Source organism: Epargyreus clarus, unplaced genomic scaffold (assembly GCF_041222505.1).
Source record: "Epargyreus clarus isolate Ecla_fem2 unplaced genomic scaffold, WU_Ecla_fem_2.2 ptg000023l, whole genome shotgun sequence".
In the NCBI taxonomy this organism is placed as follows: Eukaryota; Metazoa; Arthropoda; class Insecta; order Lepidoptera; family Hesperiidae; genus Epargyreus; species Epargyreus clarus.
Genome location: NW_027332230.1, coordinates 11,142,395 through 11,165,802, shown reverse-complemented (window position 1 = coordinate 11,165,802; position 23,408 = coordinate 11,142,395). Strand labels below are relative to the sequence as shown.

Below are 23,408 nucleotides of genomic sequence, written 5' to 3'. Positions count from 1 at the left end.
CATTCCCTATTAGACTTATGCATATTATTATGTATTCGTATGAAAGAAGATGGTATAACTATAATATAAAGCAGTTAAGCTTTGATAATTGTATATAACAAATAAACACTCTTAACTATACTCTAACATATAGAATATCGTTGGGTACTTCTGCGAGATAATTTCAATAATTTTCGACGTTTGCTGTAAGACTAGTTGATGACTATTGTCAGTAATTGCAGGTTTAGGTTAGATGACTCGTATGGTGTTTTGTTCCTATTGTAATACGACTTCTTTATAATAATGAAAAAAACATTACGTAAATGAAAGTCCACATAATTTTGGAGATTTTTATTGTCATTTTTTAAATATCTACATCTCAACTGCAACAATCATACAATACAGAAAGTAACTTAAACGTAATAATCACATATAAAATCAAAATTACGCAACTTTTGCGTGACATTAAATCTTTAGAATTTAGCTTCATACAACATTGTGCGCTAATATAATGCTTCAATCACGTCCCTTCCGAGCTAAACACTACAAATATAATTTATTTACACTATTGGAAAATCAATGTCTTCCTAATTCTTATAAATTGTAAACTACATAATAACAGTTTATCGTACTCTTAAATCTATTACAAATAAGCCAGTCCAAAAGCCAAAATAAGCATTAAATAAGTCTATTCTGTAATGCGTATATTTTCCCACAAAATTTTACACATATCGTAAATAATAGATGTCTATAATGGTGTCATTGTCAACTTTAACTACTAACTCAGTAATAAACTGAAATATTTATGTAACTTACTTCACACTATGAATTTGTCAATAATCATACTGCTCAAGCTTGAATATAACTATAATAATATAATAGGTCTATGTAGGTTCACACAAATAAAGATTTCAATTTATTTTTACAAAATACTTTCATAGTAGTGTTATGGCACCACATGCTTAGAGCATATTAACATATTTTATATTTACATTTTAAACTATTCTATCTATATACATCGCCGTTATAAAATATATATTCAATTTAAGAAACTTTTGTTATGTTGCAATAAACATCTGAGGTACAGTGCGACACAATTATATGGATCGTCTAACTAATAGACATCGTCTAGCCAGTACTAGGCACTCAATGATATTCATGTATTAATGGAAGACATTGGACAACTCGATATATCTTATATACTATGAACAAAAATAAAGATAATATTACATATTTATCAATTACAATTAACAAAGTTTAATTTATACTTATAGCCTACTCATTGCCTGCGCCACCCGTACTTAAATAATGAAGCAATATAACATACTAATAATATAATTAATTTCTGTGGATACTATATCACAATAATAAAATATAACAGTTGTGTTCCCCCGACTCCAGCCCACTGAAGGTTTATTAAGTACAATATTGTGGAACTTCTCTATTGCCTTTGCTTCCAACGAAATATAGGAACAATAATATGATTTTAACGGCTAAATGCTAATCTTAACGTTAGGTTTATCGAATCACATTTTTTTTTATTTTCTTATTTATAATAATCCAAAGACAAATAACATAGTACCCCTAAGTTAACATATTATGACTGGAAGTGACTATGATTTGAAATTAAATCAACATATAAACACTATCACATTATATGTTGGATTCCTTACTCTAAACCGCTGGAACAGTTTTCGTCATCAAGGAACAATTCTATGCTTACATACAAATAATTAAGAAGAATCTTCTTTAACAAAATATACAGCCCTTTGCCTACGTCAAACTTATGTGATACCTATAATATTTGAAGTTGTGTTGGAATCGTTACTCTGTTTAAATATGTCGTACACGGTAGACACGTACATACGACATACGTAAGAGAAAGTAAATTTAAGTTCTTTTTTTATCATATAAAAGCGTAATTTATTGCCTTCCCCCGATATTAATAATATCTAACTGACTTGCTGTTTGTGAAATTCTTAACTGAGGAAAATTGCAAACGAGCATTGCTCATAAATTTCCTGAATTAAAAAAAAACACATGACAACAGTGGAAACTGATAGGATCATACTTAAATTCATCGACAAATCAACGGTGGTCCATTTCCTGTACTGCGAGTACTATGTATCTACCTATCTACATCTGTGCATATCATATGCACTATCATTAAATTACATAATGAAGCAAACACATTTTTACTTAGTTTCCTATTACTTACAAGTAAACATTTTCTTCCTTCAAGTTCATTATTGAACAAATGAAATATAATGGTTTTATTCTAACAGCTATATAATATGTTATCTACTTTACAAAGATATTGTACATGTCTAGATTGACAGATAATATATTTATTATTAATTATCTTTAATTACATTAAAGTGTAGTGCCGACAAGTGTTAACTCACATGGTACTTTTTATTTTTAGTTGTTTTTTTAGTTACATGAAAGCTAGACGTATATAATATCTTTGTTTTATTCATATATTAACTGCACCTAATAACGGTTCAAAGGAAGATTGAAGTGCTAGCTTTGGTCCCTTGTGAATAACATGATTACTTAATTTATAAACGGCTATTTCACCGACGTGGAACACGCCGAACTAACTGAAGTGTGTGTCTTAACGTTAAGAGGTAGTTTGTAATTCCAAGAACCACGTTAACTAAAACTGAAAAATAGTCACATCCTAATGTTAGATATATATTACATAGGTACTGTACTGCTCAGCGCAATGCCTCTGAACATACAAGTTGTTAGCGAACAGACTAGAGGCAATATACAAGTAGCACGCAGGGCTTAAAATTATAAAAAACTATCCACGTATGTGTGCTAAATTATATGCAGTAAGTAGGTTACTACGTTTAGACACAAGCAATTGTCAGTCTTGGTATCAGTCCTCGATCACGGATGCACCGTATGATAATCGTTCTAGTTTAAAGTATTTTCGTACTAATGCACCATAATTAAAGCAAAAGTCCCCATTCCAAACCGTTGTGCTGACGGTAGACGCACACGTAGATGTGTTAAAAGTGCACGTCTCTGACGTCAGTGGGGGTGGCGGCGTTACTGTGCGCCTTGTCCTGCGTGGGAGGGGGCGTCCACCCCGCCGCCTCCCTCGCCTGCCCGTTTGGGACCGATATGATCCCTTCATCAATCGTGGTCTGCACCATCTCTTCGAGTTGTTCCAAGCACGTTTGAAGGCAATCCTATGACAAACAAAATAAAATTATAAACTTTAAGGCATTTTATTTTTGGCATTTAAGATATTGTTTTTTAATAACATGTGTGTACATGGGAAAGTGGTAGAATCAAATATTTTTTGTGTGAAAATTCCCGAAATATTAGCCTATCTGTAGTATAAATAAAAATGTAGGACATTTGAAGTAATGCTTAGTTGTATATAAATTAAAATGTATAGTTACCAAATCAATCCCGGTAAGTTCGTGAAGACGTTGCAAATGTCCGTCTAGGCCGAGACCACGTAAAGCAGTAGCGATACTGCAAGAAGCCAGTGTGCTCGCAGAGTATAACGTAAACTCGTAATCTGGAACAAGAAGAAACATTTTTGAGTCATATAACTCACAATATTATTAGGTCTAACATTTCAGAGCAAATTGTTTTCGTTGCATGTTGTTGCACCGCGCAGAATTCTTGCATGTGCCTACGATTTAAATAACAAACGAACGCATTGGCGAGCGATATCAGTTGGAAACCAGGTCACTCCATTTATGCGCATAGGACAGTACATAACTAGACTAGGCACACGTGTTAAATAATGACATATAGGAAAACCCAGTATTGTAAAGGCATAGGTACTAGATCTAGCTAGGTATAAACTTTTGTATCGTTGAATGTTTTACGTTATGTATTGAAGGTAACGATTGGACGTTAAATAGATTGTTTGAAGTATGTAAAAAGTCCCTTTCTCCGTTGGGTTGTTGGTCCCTGTCTGGAGAGTGTAGCCTCAAAGGCGCCGGCATCCGCCCTCGCGGCCGCATTCCATAGTCTGCGCCCGCGCGGCCGATTCACTCGAATATTTCTCACAGACTCGCTTTGGCGAAACCATTATACCTATACACACTCGCTCAAAAAGGCTCCATCGTGGGCCACTTTTGGTGTGGGCATTTCAGGTTGTATTGAACAACCTTTATTTGTACAGCCAGATAATTGACATTAAATTAAATGAGGGGAGAAAATGTCTGTTCCAATCAGGTTTTGATACCTAATTTGACGGCGGAACCGGCGAGTTTATGTCAACAAAGTCAATTTAGGCAGCGGGAGTATTTTGATTTTGAAATGTATTTTGATTGCTCTTTACTTTGCACCAAAATTCTGAGCTCAATGTCCTGTTTAAGTTTTATAAGATTATATTAAATTGAGTCCATTAACATTGTTGAAATTTTTCATCGAGTCACAACATGTTGCATTAAGTAACTGTGTAATGTAACAAACACTTAGATATTATGAACACGAACCTTAAAAATTATACAGACGTTAGTGCTCTAACGTTAGAACACGATTTTATCCATCAGCTCTTGTGGTTCGACATTAATACTGGAAAACGATAATTTAGCAGGAAAATCAGCCGTATAACCTTGGATCTTGTTTTGTTTCATATTACTAATATGTATTTATTTTAATTACATATTTGCCTATATTAAAAATATATTAAGTATGCACCCAAATTTTTAAACCTCACGACTACATAAAACCTCGTACAAATAAACGTAGGAATTAGATAATAGGAGGGAAACCTTCAAATACGTCTACTCATTATTAAATAGATTCTATTCTATAAAGAGGAATTTGATACCGAACACTCTTTCAGCTTTTGTAAGCGAGCGATTTACTTAATACTTCTTTAATTTGCATGGCGGCATACCTAAGATAAAGGCTACGAAAAGGAAGGAACAAAAAGGAAGAGATGGAACAATGAGAGCGGCCGCTCTCGAAGCATTTGCATAATCTGATGTTAATCAAACATCGAAGCCCTACCGCCTCGCTCGACGAGGGACCGGTCCGGACCGCGGCGGCTAGCTTCTGACTCCGCTAGCATCGGGACACCTATTTGGAGCAAGGGCCAACAACTAACTCCATCTACTTATAACACTATAGTACCTGAATACATTTGCTAGTAACCGTCATGGTAATCCAATTGTCATGCAAGTCATAAGCTTTCACAGATTTCCGATGTAACCCCTAGCGAATTAACGCATTTGGTTGACTGTGTCTGTAATTAATATAACAGAAAATCGCAAGTAGGTAAGTATGAGCCCCTCGGCGATGACATAATCGTCGTATTATTATCCTTGAACGTGGAGTACACAGGTACTAACAGACGTTGACGGTGCGGGCGGTCGGCTTCTATTCGCGAGGTGAACGCTCTGGCGAGGCCGCGGCGGTGGTATTTGTCCAATACGTATGCCCACCGGAACTAATGGTGCTCAGCTCGCACTAACGACGGTTACCAATATAAAATATCTTCCATCCATCAAAATGATCGCGGGGCACCGCCGGTTAAGTTACAAGATGGTTTGCAATTACTTTGTATAATAGCATAATCGGAAATGTTTCGCTTACTGCAAAACTACTAGTGATGTAAAAAAGAGGAGAAAGGATTAATTTATCTCAATTGGCCGAGCCCTTTAAGACATGGCAGCTTAAAATAACCCATTACAATTTTAATATCCAAGCGAGTTATGATTCCACAGAGTAAATTGTGCCATTCATTATAATGATACATAATGCGGGCCCGCTCGATGCCGTGAATTGTACCTATTCGCGACGTCGTCATCGCGAAAAGCAGACAGAGGGTAGTCTCGCGCTCGATCACACAGTTAGCGCAGTTCTATAAAAGCCTTTTTTCTCCGGTTGTAAGACTAGTTAATTGATTCAGCCATCTATGTACTTGATACTACCGATGGGCTTGAAAATACACGCTTACCTACTACATATATTACATAACGTAATATGAGTTAAAACTAAAATTATCGTCGTTTTAACTGATAAACTCGTTAAGTACATCTTTACCCCAAATAACTTCAAGTTAAGTAGGTAATCTGGGAATTACCAAGCTGGGTGATACTAAGACTCAGCTAGTTATTTTATACTAAATGACAAAATAGATATAATCAGGCTTCACCAAGTGAGAGATGATATCCAAGAGCAAGTGAAATAAAAGAGCTGGAGCGTGAACTTCTCGGTTAAAAAAACAACACGACAGCGGCGGCGAACAACAAAAACCGTTGCACAAAAACATATGATCCCATGAGGGATACGGGGGGAGAGGGCGCGGTGCGGGCGGGAGTCCCGAGGCGTGCTGGAATGCGCTCGGGCGAGCGGCGTGGGAGGCGCCGCCGCCGGCGCGGGCACCACACACACGCGCCCTCAACCTCGCTCAACCCTCACTGTAAACAAACCTATTCACATCTCACGGCTAGCGCACACTTTCGATGCCTCTCACACAAGAAACCCAACTTTCAATTTGCATGCGGTAGGTACAAGGAATCGTTTAATATAAATCATATACACCTTTACGTAAGACAAATCATCACACCACCGAACATTACATAAGGGTACAATTGACATTACGATTCACAATTGTTAATGACGTGTTACCGCTGAGGCACGAGATAACATCTTGTTTTATAATCTGATCGAAAATACAATAATTAATCATACGAGCATATTACATGTCATGTACAGAATAAAGATATTAAGTACGAAAATAACAAGATCTGCCGTAACTTTTGAGTTAATTTTGCTGAAAGGATAAAGGCCCCATTTTATACCTACAGACACTCAACGTGTCGTGTCAGACAGAATCAATCTGTGACTGCGCTGTCGCGTTACGTAATAAATACGTGATTTTGTTTTGCCCCGAACCGTACGATATCTGAAGACATAAATGCAGCAAGACTAGGGGGATCTATAGTAATTTCATTGATTATTACGTTTAAGGTTCAGTGACACATGACTTGCACATGTGACATGGCAGAAGCGATGCGGAGTGCGCTGCGACATTGTCGTGACATGACGTGGTGTCGAGATGCTAATTACCGTCTGCAGGCAAACAAACGCCTTGCCGGTAACGTGGTACTTGTTACGCTCGTAATGCGATATGGAATTCGTATATCGAGCATTTTATATTAAATTTAAAAGCTAAGGAATTTTAGCAATCATAAAAGTGTCAAAATCGTAAGCAGTAAAGATAACGTACTAAATCGGTATCTTTACCAGACGCTACATTCTTATATTTTCCATATTCGGGTAAATATAGTATCTTTATTGAAGTTACGAGTTACGAAGGAAAAAACTGTCAATTCTGGTAGGCATAAAAGATAATTTAGGAATATTTAGTTAATAATGCCCAAGCAATTAAACGTTCTTAAATTTAATTACTGCACTCATTTAATTATAGCTTAATATAATGTAATATCTCCGTTACATCTCGTATGGTAATGTGTATGTAATGTGGGCTTAGGGGTGCCTACGCTTGGCTTTAGGAGTTACTAACATTATTTTGTGAATTCAATTATATTACACAGAGTCAAAATTTAGTAAGTATTAAGAAATGTACGTAGTAATACAAAAAATATCACACATTGATGTTTTTCAAGGAGGGTGTGAATACGCGCGTTCGGTAGACAAGTCTGAGAAATAAACGCCAAGTTAAAAATGCCAAATTACAAGTGATTAATTACGTAATTAATCGTTATTTTAAGGTAAAAGTCCGTTTTTAAAATGAGACAACTATGCGTATTATTTTAATAATGATTTGGATGACTTACATATTTTTATCATTAAATACGAAGAACGAGAGTCATTAATTATGTAATTGTTTTGAGTTTAAGTATTCCCTATCTAAGTTTATTTGATAATATATTTTCAGTGTATTTTCCTACTAGTCTGCTTTAAAAGAGAGGTTTACTAAGGAACTAAGTAAACCGACTCCAACTAGAAATTTTAAACAGCTGAATGCCATGTCATTTAATCTTTGCTAAACTATTCGAACAAAACAAACGTTATTAAAACAGGTTCATGGTTTAGGGATTTGAAGCCACAGACAGACACAGAGAAACACGCTATCCTTATGACATCCACCTTTTTGCATTTAGAAATGTCACAATAGAGGCATCAGGCACAGGAGTAACGACGTAATTTTAAAAGTAGGAATTTCCTTCTCATTGTATCAATATTACTAAACCAAATGTAAGTACGTAAGATTTCGAATTACCTCTCGCCGCGAGTGCGATGAACGTTTGCGCGTGCCTTTGCACCATCTCTGTCTGCACGCGGCCCCGCAGCGGCAGCCGGGAGAGCAGCAGCGGCAAGAAGTCGTGCGCCGTCACGCCGGCCACGTCCCACTTCAGTTTCGACAGCACCAGCAATTCCCAGCTCTGTTGACAAAAATAACGCTTTAGTTTCGACAGCACCAGCAATTCACAGCTCTGTTAGTTCGGAAATATTCGACTGGGAATGAAAAAATATACAACTCTTTCTTGAGTTAACCTCGGAAACAGCTCTAACAAATGAGATTTTATATTTGAGAATAATATGTTTTACTTTTTTACATTCTTGTAACGCCATCGAACGAGATGTACATACCACAAATACTAATGAACAATATTATTACATGCTAAATTGTCATATAAAATGTACTTAATCAACAATATATTTTATGGCACTGTTATACAATAAATAGTACAATATGTACAATTATTATTGAAAATTAATGTAAGCAAATTTAAGTCGAGTAAAGCTTACTTAACTACTTTAACAAGGATAATCCCAAGACGTAGACAGTTAAAAGTTAAATGCCTAATAACTTTAATAGACAGTGTTAATTTGCTAGGACAATAACGTGGCAACCCGTCGCCACATCCGCTGTATAATCGTAAACACGCCGAGTTTGGCTGCACTTCCCGGAACGGTGCGTAGGTAGTCCCCGGCACATTGTTGTGCGATCCAACTTATAATGCAAGCTACTTTTTAGTAAAGTAGGCATCCCTTTCAAAGTCAGGATGACCACCGGGAATTGACTCCAATAACTATAAGCTACATATAACTGTACTATCGGGGTGTACAAATCAATAGGTATATTATATAACGCAACACACATCTTAAATGTATACTATGTAACTTTATGAACGAAATCTTGCTTGAACTGATTATAAATAACTATAAGTATGTATGCTAAATGTATTTTATGTCTAATACTCGCAAATGACACTAAAATATGCTAGGTATAATGAAGATAAAATTTGGAATAACAAAATAAGGATAATACCGTTTGTACAAAGCGGGTAAGTACTACCTATTTACCTTATCTCGGTTAAGTGTTACAAAAATTGTAGCTTTCGGTTACTATTATCTTATTCTGATACAACTGACCCAGATTAAATTAATTAACTCTACGATAAATAATATCAGGAGCAAAGTTGACGGTATGAATGGTAGATTTTATGAATAACTTGATTATTTAGTGTAACAGACACACACACTCGTATATAAACGATAGCGATGGATGACCGTTGACAGATAATACTCGATGTTTACTTAACACAAACAGCCGAGTCGGTCGCAGCACTCGCAGCGGCGAATCGTTTACTTCTTGCACCCAAACGAGTTTAGTATCATCGCCGTAGGGGTAGAGTTCAGACTCGTACAGCAACGACTAGTGCATATACCCTATCGTTATTGATAACCGACGCTTGTGAATGAATGGAGTCTCATCACTGGAAGTCGCACGAATTAAGATCGTGTGTCAGTGTGCGTTAGAATACTGTAGCTTCAATTCACGATAAGATATTTGAAATGTGAGAAAAACGAATATCATAATAATATCGGGACTCAAAAATAAAAAGAACAGGTGGGCGAAAGCTCTTAACGATGTCGTGGTATGCGGGTCGACCGCGAACTGAAAAGATTCGGTCCTCGGTTCGGTCGTGTTGTGATCGGTTGAAAAGCTCTTCGGAAACAATACGCTCATAAAGCATTCACCGCAGACATCGTTGCACACGATGCCAGGCGGATATGCAGTTCTATCTATCGCGTATTTATATTAAAATGGGATGTGAGCTAAGTCCGTATCGTGATAAAACTTTGTACAAAAGGTACAAATTTATCAGCTGACCTCAAAAGCGTCGAGGCGTATGAAGGTACGTATAACTCGAGACGAGTGGAATGCAGCTCGTAAATTTCCAAGCCACTGTTCATTAGAGAAGGTTGGCGCGCCGCATGTACGTCGGCAGCAGTTATCGAGGCACGTTACAGCCAATAAAGCGAGCTATGCAAACAACCCTCGCCCGCGACACACTCGCTGGATTCCATATAGAGGTTTGCACCGGAGAAAAATATTACCTCCGGTATTTTTTCACCGGTTCTTATAAATAACCGGAGATTCTCCGGAGATTTCACCACCAAATTTAATTTCAATAAAAGCAATTGTTTGGTTGTCATTTAACATATTTAATTAAAGGTAATCTCCAATTTTTAAAATCAACACACGAGCAGTAACACACGAAATCAATGTCAATTTTATGTATACAGAATAACTACAACAACCACTGATTTTGGTTCAAGAAGCAAATCATTTCCACGGCGTCAGCCTTTAATGAATTACGCCTGTCATTTATAATATACCCAGTAGCTGAAAAAACTCTCTCAGATCTAACTGAGGTCCCAGGAACAATAAGATATTTTTTAGCGAGTTTATCTAATGGTTTCAAGTGCTTATTGAGATCCCAAAAATCTTTTATTACATTAGAATGTTCCCCAGCATATGCAGTTTCTACATACATTTTCAATACATTTATTGCCGACGCTCCTGTGTGTTCGAGTCTTGGCACTTCTTTCCTTTTTAAAAAACTAAATAATTTTGGCAGCTTATCTCTATTACTTTGTTGGGAACATGCAGTCTCGTTTTCAGTAGAAGTAACATTGTTAGCATCAGCAGCATCACTCATTATTATCGTCCTCATCAAATTATTTAGTTCTGCTTTTACTGCTTCTTTTGCCGCTTGTTTGTTTTCCAAATGCCTAAAAGAGTCTCTAAACACTGGATGCAGAAACGTTGCAATTTTGCACACAGTTCTTTTTTCATATTCCAGCAAGCGATGAGACATATTATCTTTCAACTTTGAAAACAGTGCCAGTCCCACATCGCTCTTTATGTTTGGTCTTATTTCGGCTAGATTATGGTACAATCCATGAATTATTGGAATAATAAGTGAACTGGTGGGGTACTGATCGGCACTTATCATTTTCGTGGCTTGTTCAAAAATGTCAAGTAAAGCCACTACGTCTCTTAAAATATTTTCTTCTTCCAAATTTATTAACGCTGGAGCCTGCGGCAATCTTCTTTGAACAACGGCTAAGTAATCACTAAGTTCCAAAATCCTTTTGAACATATAATAATAACTGTTCCACCGCGTTGGGACTTCCTGGATGAGCTTTAAAGGTAATTTGTCAGGGTTTCGGTCTAGTTGTTCTCGTTTTAGAGCCTCGTGCCCCACATTTGACTTGTGGAAAAATTTTGCTATGTCCTTACATTTTTTTGTCAAATCTGCCAACTCAGGCAAATTTAATGACTGCTGAACGAGCAAATTCAGCATATGTGCAAAGCAAGGCATATGTCGCAGTTCCAGTAGACTGCACATTTTTATCATATTTGTTGCATTATCTGTGACAACTGAGACGACTTTTTCTTTTATGTTCCATTCAATAAGAATAGCGTTTAAGCGTTCTGCGAGATTATCGGCAGTGTGAGATTCTGGCACTGCAATTGTATTTAAAACGCAACTGCGAAGTATTCCATCATGACAAAAATGTGCAGTGACAGTTAAAAAAGCTTCCATATTTCTACTGGACCACATATCACAGGTTAAAGACACATGTTCTATGATCTGAAGTATATCTTTTAATTTTGCTGAAGCCAATTTGTAAAGTCGAGGCATTACATCATATCTGATTTTCCTTTTGTCTGGTATCTTATAATCCGAGCAAAGGGCTTCCACAAACATTTTGAACCCTGTATCTTCCAACATACAAAACGGTTGATAGTCTATTGCCAGCATTAAGGCAAGCTTTTCATCAATTATTCTACAGTTTATCTCCTCTGATCGTAATTTTTTAATTTGTAAAGTAGATTGTACCATGCTACGAGATCCACTCGGATGTGATATAGTATCCTTGCCGGGAGTGTGATTTTGGCTTTGTTCATTGGTTGGGGTTTGGTTTAAAGCTTGAGGATGCAGTCTTGACAAATGAGACATCATATTTGAAGTTCCGCCACCAGTCACGCTTAATGTTTTTAGACAAATTTTACATTTTACTTTTGTATTATCGACTATTTCAAAATGATCTTTACTTTTGGATTTAACTTTTGGCATCCTTAAAAAAAAACAATAACATCATTTAAAACAATACTTACGTACAGTATAATTTTATATTCATTCAAACACATCGAAGAAATTACTTTGAACTGAATATTAAACAAACCTGCTTATTTAATTGCAATTAATGCAAAACTCAACAAACGTTTGTACAACAATTCTTATTAAAACGACGTCCGACGACAAAATCAGAACTAGGCCGCTGTTCTGTTAGCGAGAATGAACAGATTTATCGGGAATTCCCCTTCTGAAAATGTTTCAACCACGGTCATACTAGGGCTGCCCAAAGTATATTGTCATCTATTCACATATCGCATCGTAACGGTATGGAATACGTTTCAATCGATATTGGAAACGCGATTATTTAACTCTTCTTCTTATATATACATATCATATCGTAAACAACGTTAATTATATTTGACGGCATTGCAAAGTTCAGAGATCTAAAGCGCAACGATATATCTCATCACCAACAACAATAAATACAATGTTAATAACAATTTTGTTATGTTGTATGTAATATAAATTTCGAAATTGTATAAGAAATGTTGTTAAAGTATTGTATAATATATGGATTGACAGTTATCATAAATAATAATCATAATTTAAACAAATAATAATAAATATAATAAGTAATATATATAAATTATTTCTAATTTATAAACATTATTATTAATTTTTCTAATTTATTGATAAATTTTGATACTATACATTAATGTGATATTTTATATGAATACGTTATATTGAAGGGTATCCTATAATGTATAAAATATTGATATACGTTATACTGTTGTATCGATGTTTCGTAATGTAATACGTAACTGACATCGCTACCAATACCATAGGCAATAGGTAATAGGCAATACCATAGGTAATAGGCAATGCTCAATGTTGCTATTTTGCATAGAAAACGTGCATGATGCATGACGTAACCGAACTTTGTAATGTACTCTTTTGTTTTAAATAAAATGATTATTTTTTTAGGTTCCTGTGTAAAATCATTACATTTTTTTCTCCGGTGATTACTAATTAAAAACCGGTGTTTACCGGTTTGGCCAATCTCCGGTTTTTCTCCGGTTATTTCGCTACCGGAGCAAAGCACTAATTCCATACTCGGTTCCCATGCTTTATCCAATTTCACCGAACGGGCTCTACTCGTTCCAAACAATGAGCTCGGTGTCGCGTGGCCATAACAACTCTGAGATTATAGAACCTATTTTCTAGACGTGGATAAGAATGTGGCATTTCCTGATTAAATCATCGCAATCATTGTGTAGTATATTAATAAAAAAGATGAAATACGATGATAGATTAGTGGCTCGTTTATGCACCGAGGTTTTTAAAACAGTTTACTGAAAGATTTGTCATCAATCGGAAGCCTTATACTGTTGTACAGAATACTTAAGTTACCTCGGGCATGCAGAACGTGATAAGCTTACCAAGAGTTGTTACGTAAGGCTTTATTATAGCAAATTCCTTTAAAATGATGATTATGACGTGTTGCACAAAAATGTTACATGCAAGCATATAAATATTAATCAGGTTAATGCAGATAGATACCTACATGGTATTAGTTACTTGTTCATTTAATAAAAACTTAAAATGCCAGCTGTGGAAACGTATTTCATTATTCAATAAAATATGCATAAAATATGCGAAGAGCTCTAACCCCGTAATCGTAAACGGCCAACGGTCATGCCAACCACAAAATTTTCATTTTTTCTTCAACCATGCTGGCAATACCCGCATATGTGATATGAAATAAGAAACTAATTTAACTATTGGTATTATAACAGACGTCATCTTAAAATTTCTACTAAAACACTCAGAATATAATAAGGTAAAAATATGGTATTCCGAAGGTCTAAGAAGAATTTTACATAACTATACTTACCATTGATGTGTAATAACTGTAATAAGGTAAAATTATTATCAAAATAACTAACTTCATGATCAATTCTTCAAAAGATCGGATAAGGGAAAAGGACACTGTCCATGATTACAAAGAATGGAGATCGTAAGTACCTATAATAACGTTCAGGCCGCAGTCAGCGAGGTTTCTTTGCAAATAGTGAGACTGCAGGCGAGGCCGCCTTCTCGAGTGGAATGCGACTGGTTCCCGCATACCTCATTCCCCCTACCCTTTGAGTAGTTTGTTCACTACACCCATGAGAAACAATATACAACACGTAACCAAAAAAGTCCAGTTTCTCGCATTTCTCCAGGAAAATATTATAGAAGCAAAATATTTGTGTTGACTGTTGCATGCACGTTTCGTTTTGCTGTTTGCAAGGGAAGTTTCATTAGCACAGGAAGCAAACGGGGCCGTGCCGTGAGATCTTCAAACATATTGTTCTTCCATAATATTTTAGTGTCTGTCTTTCTGTTCTATTAAATTCGTTTTAGCTCTTGAGGTAAGGACGGCTAGCAACAACGGTTTTTATTCAAATTTTAAACAGTACAATACAAAGCAGTATTTGTGTGTAAAAAGTTTTATCTTTTATAGGAAAATGACTGATCTGAATAGTGACTGTGTGACTAATCGTGTTCTCCATGACTGGATGTCTTAATAGTTAATCACAAGACGGATTTGTCGATTTGTACAGAATTATTTTGAGTTAAATTCCAAACGTGTTTTACATAGTAGATAATTAAACTATATCAGTAGTTTTATAATTTTCAAAATATTGAAAATATATTTAAATATTCAGTTTCTATTGGTTTGTAATACATCAATGCTTAACTTAAATTTGTTAAGCAAGAGCAGTTTTTATTGTTTTCTTAGATATCTCCCTGCAAATAGTATGAGGATTAATAAATTAAAATTCGATGCAATCATGATTAAACAATGGAAAATTTAAAATGAATTCTAAGTCATTTTCGACTAGTCTGAGATGAAAAGCTCGAAACTCGTTTGAAATAGCGGTAAAGACAGTTTACCTAGTCGTGGTTATACGCTTTGCTTCACTAAGCGATCACTTGTCATTGTTGTTCTAGATCCAAGAAAGTTATGTTGGGCATTCTGCTACATCACAGGATAGTTACCAAAAATAAAACTTTGGTATGTTTTCTTTTTACCAGAGTAATGGCAGAGGGTAAAGTTTTTTGAGCGTTCATATGTATTTTAGGGCTGTAACCCAAAAAGCTCAATGGATTTAACATAATTGAAGTGACATAATACAGCAAAATGAAAATATATTTAAGGAGGCGGGTTTTTTGTTTTTATAATATTTGCTAGTTTAGGCACCGTTTATGTCGGAAATTAAACTGTTTTTTTTAATGAAATAGACTTGCTTTTTGGATATCGCTCAAGTGGGTAACTGTAATGCGTATAGCACCTTAAATTATGCTATTAATTCTCCGTATATAATAACACTAGCTGACCCGGCAAACTTTGTACCGCCTCAAAATCTATTTATCAAATATATTTCATATGAAATATAGCCTATGTTACTCGTGGATAATGTAGCTTTCGAATGGTGAAAGAATTTTTAAAATCGGTCCAGTAGTTTTTGAGCCTATTCATTACAACCAAACAAACAAAGTTTTCGTCTTTATAATATTAGTATAGATAAATAACGATTTCAAAAATAACTTGCAACTAGTCTTTGTTAAGATTAAGTCGTCTACGCTCATTTTCAACAATAATGCATAAGTGCATTAGTTAATTTTTCAGTTGTATGCATGCTATTCTTTATTGTTTAGATACGTTTACACTAACGTATAACGTCGCCAAATTTAAATTTAGAAGACCTAATTTTATTTCGAGTTTGTTATTTACGTCTTATACAAAACACAGGTATGTTTTGTTATAAAGAGGCCACTTTCTATGACTACTATTTGATACTTTAACTGAAATTAAATTGAATTTAAATGTCATCTGAATGTCGTCATATTGATTTCTTCATGACAAACTTACGGCACAGATCGTAACCTCAAATTTTAATACATAACAGATATGTATATGTATATAGTACAGTGGTATTGTAGATGTATGTACTGCTTTTATGATCAGGCAAAGAACACAAATTTTGCATAGCCATATCGGTTTCCTTATTAAGCGTTCTGTTATTGTACAATTGTCTGTGACAGTCTCTAAAGGTTAATAATTAACCGAGTAAAACCTTAATGATTCCCTGGAAATAAAGTCATTTTTAAGACATTTACATAGCATAATCTTAATATTACAGAGCGTAAATTTAATTTTGCCCCAAGCTGAGTATTTGACTGTTACTAGTAAACTGAAGCTCATGAGTTTTTGACTTCCTACCATTCTCATCGTCATTAATAGGTAATTACAGGTTCCTGCGCTCTTTAAAGCATAATTGTTAGTAGATTGTGAGCTTACTGTAATAATTTTAGTATGCATAAAACATTAATTGATACATAGAGCTAGGCTACGGTAGAACACTGCCATTCTCCACACTTGGTTGAACTATTATGAGATGAGCATAATTATATATGCAATGAGTATGACTACGCCGTTAGTAAACCATTACGAAACTAATTTTTAAATATGGAATTATGGTCTTAAAGTGATAAGTGCTTTTTGATCATTATTTTTTAAGAACTAAATACAATACAAGGCGAGTCTACAGATATTCGTAGAGGTGCTACGAAATGCTACGCAGTTTATTTAACTGTCATTTTAGAGGAATACACCTAGTTTTAAATGTATTTTTTTGTATTTTTTCTATAGAGAATATCAACTATACATACACTGTATATAATTACGTTGATGTGAGAAATGGGCATCATTGTAGGTTTTAAATAAAGTATTGTTTCTTCAAGACTTTTCATTACTTTGATCCCAAATACGAAACAAGTTTTAAAGACACAGATAACTAAGGTAATTCTCATAATAACAGAATATTCATAATTGTTTGATTGAAAGTCCGATACCAAATGTAAAATCCGTTATCCACTTATGTAGATCCTGCGGTAAGTCACGAGCATCAGAGGTATAAAAAAGTCAGTCGTGAAAAATTATAAATAGACAAATCGAATATGCGATCTCATTTGGCGTAGTGTTAAAGAGTTCACGCATTGTGACGTGGCCAGTAAAACAGGGATGACGAACTAAAATCGATTAATCGAAGAATCGATTTCTTGGACCGAAAAGTACCCATTTTATCCACATTAAGTAAAAAATCGATTTCAGGTACGAGCAATCAACGATTGTTTCTGTTGTCAAAATGACATACGTGTTAAAGCTTGCTTTGTTCGTATATATCATTTTCCGTCGACAATTTTTTTAGTGGTAAGACGGATTAAAATTATATTTTTCATATTCTTAGTTACATTTTCTTGGGAATCTGTATATTTCCAAAGCCTCAATAAAGTAAACCTGACATCGATTTTTAAGAAATCGATTCTCGTTGACATTTTTGTTCATCGATTCTTCAGAGATCGAAACGAATCAATTTCAAAATCGATACTTTTTGGAATAATCCCATCCCTAGAGCAAGGTTAGCGGCGGTCGCGCGGGCGTGAGAAAAAATAAGCGGCATGCTTCGCCTGTAATTGGTCTGATTGAAACGCGCCTCTCGTTCGGCGGTTCTTCCAAGAAGCCTGTCGGCTCGTTAGGGGACACTGTCCGCAGGGTATCCCTCCTCAGTCCGCTCCCTGCCGCATTCCTTGCCAACGAGGCCAACTCCGGCTCCAAATATTTTAAGTACTCATATAAATGCGTTTAAATGTAAAAACGTCCAATATTGTATGCTTTCGGTTATAACGTCGTAGGTGAATAATATTAAGTAGTTAATTATGAATATGTTATAGAATGTAGTCTCTGTATGCACTTTAAAAAACAGAGTAGCATGCATGACGTGTGAAGATGTGCCGTGCACTTATTATCTACGGGACGGCGGCGTCAGGCGGGGCCCCGGCGGGTGGCCGCGCCGCGCCAGAAATGCAACCGACATCGGTACGGTTGTAACATCGTGATGCAAATATCAGAATTTGGTTCACTTTGCCGTACATACGTGTGGGAACGTACTGGCCATAGTATCAGTTTTCAATAAGAAAAATCTATCGTATCGTAGAAAATGTTTTTAGCGTGTAAAAAGTACAACTAAAAATATCAAATTCTGGTGCCTAATTACTTTATTGTTTAAGTATTCAATTTGTAATGCTATTTATAGATAATCTATAAATTACATAATGTTACATTTATGTATACCTATATACATCCTACTTTGATCTTTCAAACTTTTTCCGTATTGAGGACTCATACTAAGACCTCAGTATAGAGGTTACTAGATAACGATTACGCAATTTCCGGTCATATTGTAAACAACAACGCTTGTTTCCATGCTAGTAACTATTTCAACTTAAGTTAACAAATGAATAAATGTTTAAAGTACGCACCTACCATTACCGACTTATCGTTTCTTTGTAACACTTGTTTAATGATAAACTAGCCTTTTATGATATTGCCCTATACCGACTACATGCTAAAAGTACTTAGCTAAACCATTTAATAGTGTTTAAACTAAAATTAAGGTATGTAGGTACAGTTGAAGACAGTATTCTTAGAACGTGGTGATATTTATAATATGCAGGTTATTTATATCTGTCCTCTACCTCTCTTCATACAATTGCAAGGTGCTTTGTAATAAATTCGCGTGTATTCGTATTTTTAGCGATATATTCACTAATTTGATTGTGAATACAATCAGTATTGTAAAGAAATTTAAAAGCCATTTAAGACGATTCTGCCGAAAGCTGTCTATACCGTTCCCGAACGAATCGGCAGACAATTAACTGGGATCATTCAGCATTCGATCAATTAATGTACCGTCACAAATCTAGAATTCCAATCTCTCACGGATGTTCGCGGAGCGCCGAGACGATGGCATAGAAATCAGGCGAGTGAACGACACGAAAGCGTCTGGTGGCTGCAGCGCCGCGCACCAGTTGCATCGGCGACTCAATACGCGTAACTGTGACTAATTAGATCAGCTGTTTACTTCTCATGTGTTAGAAAACTAATCAATAAACAACGCGAACTGAGTCCAATCAAGCGTTGCATGACACTTATCGAACTAAAGACTTAGCCGGTGAAGATGTTAATCCACTGTGGGTATACTGCCTATGTTCGTATGGGAAACTATTGTTTTAGTATTCGTCATAAAGGCTGCGTTAATGCAGATCACCTATGATTTATGATACTTCTGAACCTTATACGAGAAGTAAAATTGAAATTATCTTATAATTATATATAAATAGGTGTCAAAAAGAACCCGCTTGCAGGTAGAAGAAATACCTACCTAATTTTATGATTTATGTTCTTATAATGGCGTGGCGGTAGGTACCTATCATGTATGTGTATCGTTTGTATGTAATCAACAAGCAATTCCATATCTCCAAAATATCAATAAACGATTATAACTTGTTTCTATACATATTGTTATCGAAAATTGAGGTAATGGATTCTTAACACCTAACATAAATTAGATTTTCTATACAAAAGGATTACCGCTATATAAATGTATAAAGTTATAAGAAAAACTTACGCAAAGATCTGTTAGGGTGATGCTGTTGGCAGTGTAGAACACGAGGAGTTCCGCCGGGAGTCCCCGGGAACTCGGCTCCCGGAGTTTAGAGGCGAGCAGGAGACACGCGGTGCCCAACAGCTGTAGCTGGCTCTTGCTCACAGTGCACAGGCTCAGGAATCGGTCCAGGTACGACATCGCCAGCGGAAACACTTCCTCTTGACAACTTTGGTCTTCGCATACCTAAAATCAATAATTACATTTAATAGTCAGTCGGTAAGTTTCTTAGAAGTAACGAAACGGCTCGCCGCACCCAGCGCCGAGCTTATCATCCGGAATTCCTGATAACCTATATATTTCTATAAATTTGTAATGCACACTTATTGCGATAAATACGCATTACTTTCCTGCACTTTAATTTGTTATCAAAAACGGTTACTGCACGTTGTAACCTCGTATGTAATTGCAGTACTTGTATACATTATTTACTAGTACTTAACGGTCGACTTAGCTCTGCTTCGAAATTGTATGCCTAGGTCGGTACAAGTAGGTATATACCATATTATGCTATTCTAAAACTTCTCGAAATCGGCTTCGTAAAACAAAATGATATTTATCATCGTTAACAGATAAATATTATTCGTAATAGTATCAATATAATAAGATACAACGCAATGATTACTACACAAGATAAGTGAACATATAGTTTTGCCAACAGTTATTAATTAAAGCCCATCTTCAGTTATGTAGTCACAAAATAGTTATGTTCAGTCGGACTCAATTAAGTTTAATATGAATCTTAATACAGACGGAAGAAATATTTAATAGAGGTACTTAATTAAAATGTTGACTGCGCGGTATATAGCTCATGTAACCTGTGAACCTGGTTCTAAATATGATCGTAAATGAGTTTATTATTGTTATAGTTAGTCGGAAAGCACTGAAAAGTGAAAGCAGATGGTACTGTAATGAACTAGTCATGTAAGTGGAGAGTGTCACGAGAGATGCGGTGCAATCCGCGCATAATTTCGCACGGTAACCCGAAGCGGCATACAGAACCTATTGTAGCTTCGTGAAAACATGTACCCTATCTGTGTAGCTCAGCTGACTATCTCACGCTCAACTGTCAGCTGATTAATTTACGTCTAAGCGAAACAGGCCATTGTTCCGCCTTAAGCGCTCTACGTTACTTTACCGTATACGATATACGTTTGAAAGAACCAAGATAATATTAATTGACTTACACGGAGGCTTAAAAGCGTCTATGACCTCTTGCCGTTTCTTGTACTTACAGTTCATTAACCATAGATTATTACATATTGATTGTGGCTTACATCGAATTATATCATAATTTAAAGTAATTAATAATAATTAAAGTACTCGTAGAAACAACGTTACTTTAACTATGGCTTCATTAGGAAAAGAAACCACAGCTTAATTAATATTTTAGGAAATCCAAGTAATATAAGCCCGGAAATAATACAATTATAATAATCCTATTAACCATGAGTTACCGGCCCTAATTAGAAGTATATATTAAGTTTATCGTATTATAATATAAAAAGTAAGCACACAACAAGCAAGTACTTAACTTAATTTATCATGCACTGTTCAACTTTTAAGGAGGGACTTGAAATTAATTAATTGTGGGTACATCGAAATGTCAGTGACCTTACAGTTACGGGAATTGTTTCGGTCTGCTTGTGCTGAAATTTGGTATGCGACTGGTTTAGAGAACGTAACCACGACACGAGGTGTCGGCAGATCGGCGCATGCGTCGCCGGCGCACTCGGCAAGTATGACGTCAGCGCGAACCGTCGCGGCTGTCGTCTCCCACGTGGCCGGAGACTTCACAGCTGACTGCTTTTATAAGACCCTCAATATTTATTAACGAATCTTAGATAATGATTACCTAGACAGCCGAATTAATTTGAATACTGAATATACTAAGTAGGTACGACTCGCGCAAAGCATAACATTCATCTCGTATTTTGAATTAGATAAATCGCGTTAACGTATAAATAATAATAAAGTAAGTACGACATAATAACTATTTATTAGCGAAAGATAAGTGCGCGTCCGGCGTCAGCTGTGTGCGTGTCAAAATCAGCTGATTATTCAAATAGAACGAGCGAGTCGCATCGGTCGGCGACCGCCTGCGCGTTCCGGCCGGGGGCCCCTCGCGCCGCGCTCGCTCGCACCAGCGGTACGTTTGACTGCGAGTACATTCCGAGCGCACAACGTTTCACTCACTATTTTATACACCCTAAGCTTAAACCTATCATACTTACTACATTTCATGAATCACGTTCATTTAGTGGTAATACGGTACTCGATACAAACAAATAACTGTATTTTGTCGCGGTACGTAAATATAATGAGGATTAGAACCTTAGCTTACTTTTTATAAGTAGGTAGGTATCAATAATGTTAACTGTTCATTTCTTGAACGGAATGTAGTTACGTCAAATAAGTTTATCAGCATAAGTCTAATAAGAATCTAATAAAGAATCGTACAACTATGATCAGCTGATCATGTAAACAAAACAGCAAGTAGTCTCAAATGACATTACGATACATTTCTCACCGATTGTATCTATACATTTAACACTCAGTATTAGGGTGGCATGTCATATGTCCCATGTCAAGGGACATATCACTGCCAATTACTTTTTAGCTAGGCAAGAAGCGAGACTCGAATGGCAAGGTCCCGCGGGAGGATAGTGTTGAACCAGCAGACGGTGGCGAAGGCATACGAGTGCCACCGATACCGGCACGGGCAGCTGGAGCAGCTACACGTGGCCGGCGAGAGCTGAGTAACAAAATGGCGAACGATCGCGCGGGTGGTGCGGCGGGCCGGGCGGTGTGGGTGCGGCAAGCGCATGCGGCGCGGTGCGCTCACCTCTAGCATCCACTCGGCGACGATACGACGCATGTGAGGAGTTACTTCGGTCTGCACGGTGCCGAAGTAGTTGGCGGTGACGGCGTAGCGTTCCTCGGTGCGCAACAGGTTGTCGAGCACGCGGCGCCGCAGCAGCACGGGGTCGGAGGCGGCGACCCGGGGCGCCGGCGAGGGACTCGGCCGGGAGCCCTCGCTTCCGGGGCTCACGCGCTCCGCGCACAGCAACTCCATGTCACACCGCACAGCGGCTTATCGAAGGCTCGCCTCGCGTGCGCGGATAGTGTTGTCGCGGACAGCTGATCGGGCGCGGGCGAGTCGAGAACGGAACGTAGTGTTGCGACGATGGCGAGAGCCCGAGTCACAGTGAGCGGCCGGCCGGCGCGCCTCGCCGGCGAACATATGATCGGCGGGGCGCGGGGCGGCGGCGGGGCCGCCTGTGAGGCCCGCACGCAGGTTTCTCCCGATTCGACGTCGGAATAATAATACATAACACGTTTTCTTGCTCGCTCGCGCTCTATCCCAACTTTTGCCTCTCGTTCTAGTATTTACAAACTGAGATGAATTCCATGGACTGATTATAAATATATGACCATATAGCCAGTATATTTCCCTGCGAATACAACCGTTAATTAAGTAGGA

At 36.8% G+C, this 23,408-nt stretch overlaps 1 protein-coding gene across 1 annotated transcript; it reads right to left on the bottom strand.

The window, feature by feature from the left end:
- Window positions 1–315: 315 nt before the first annotated feature.
- LOC140751488 (G1/S-specific cyclin-D3) lies at window positions 316–23,144 on the bottom strand. Its single transcript, XM_073085366.1, has 5 exons — window positions 22,770–23,144; window positions 19,889–20,110; window positions 8,213–8,375; window positions 3,399–3,520; window positions 316–3,182 (listed from the first exon to the last, which is right to left on the bottom strand). The coding sequence occupies exons 1-5, from the start codon at window positions 22,998–23,000 to the stop codon at window positions 3,000–3,002; spliced, it is 921 nt and encodes a 306-aa protein (XP_072941467.1). The 5' UTR covers window positions 23,001–23,144; the 3' UTR covers window positions 316–2,999.
- Between the last annotated feature and the right edge of the window lie 264 nt (window positions 23,145–23,408).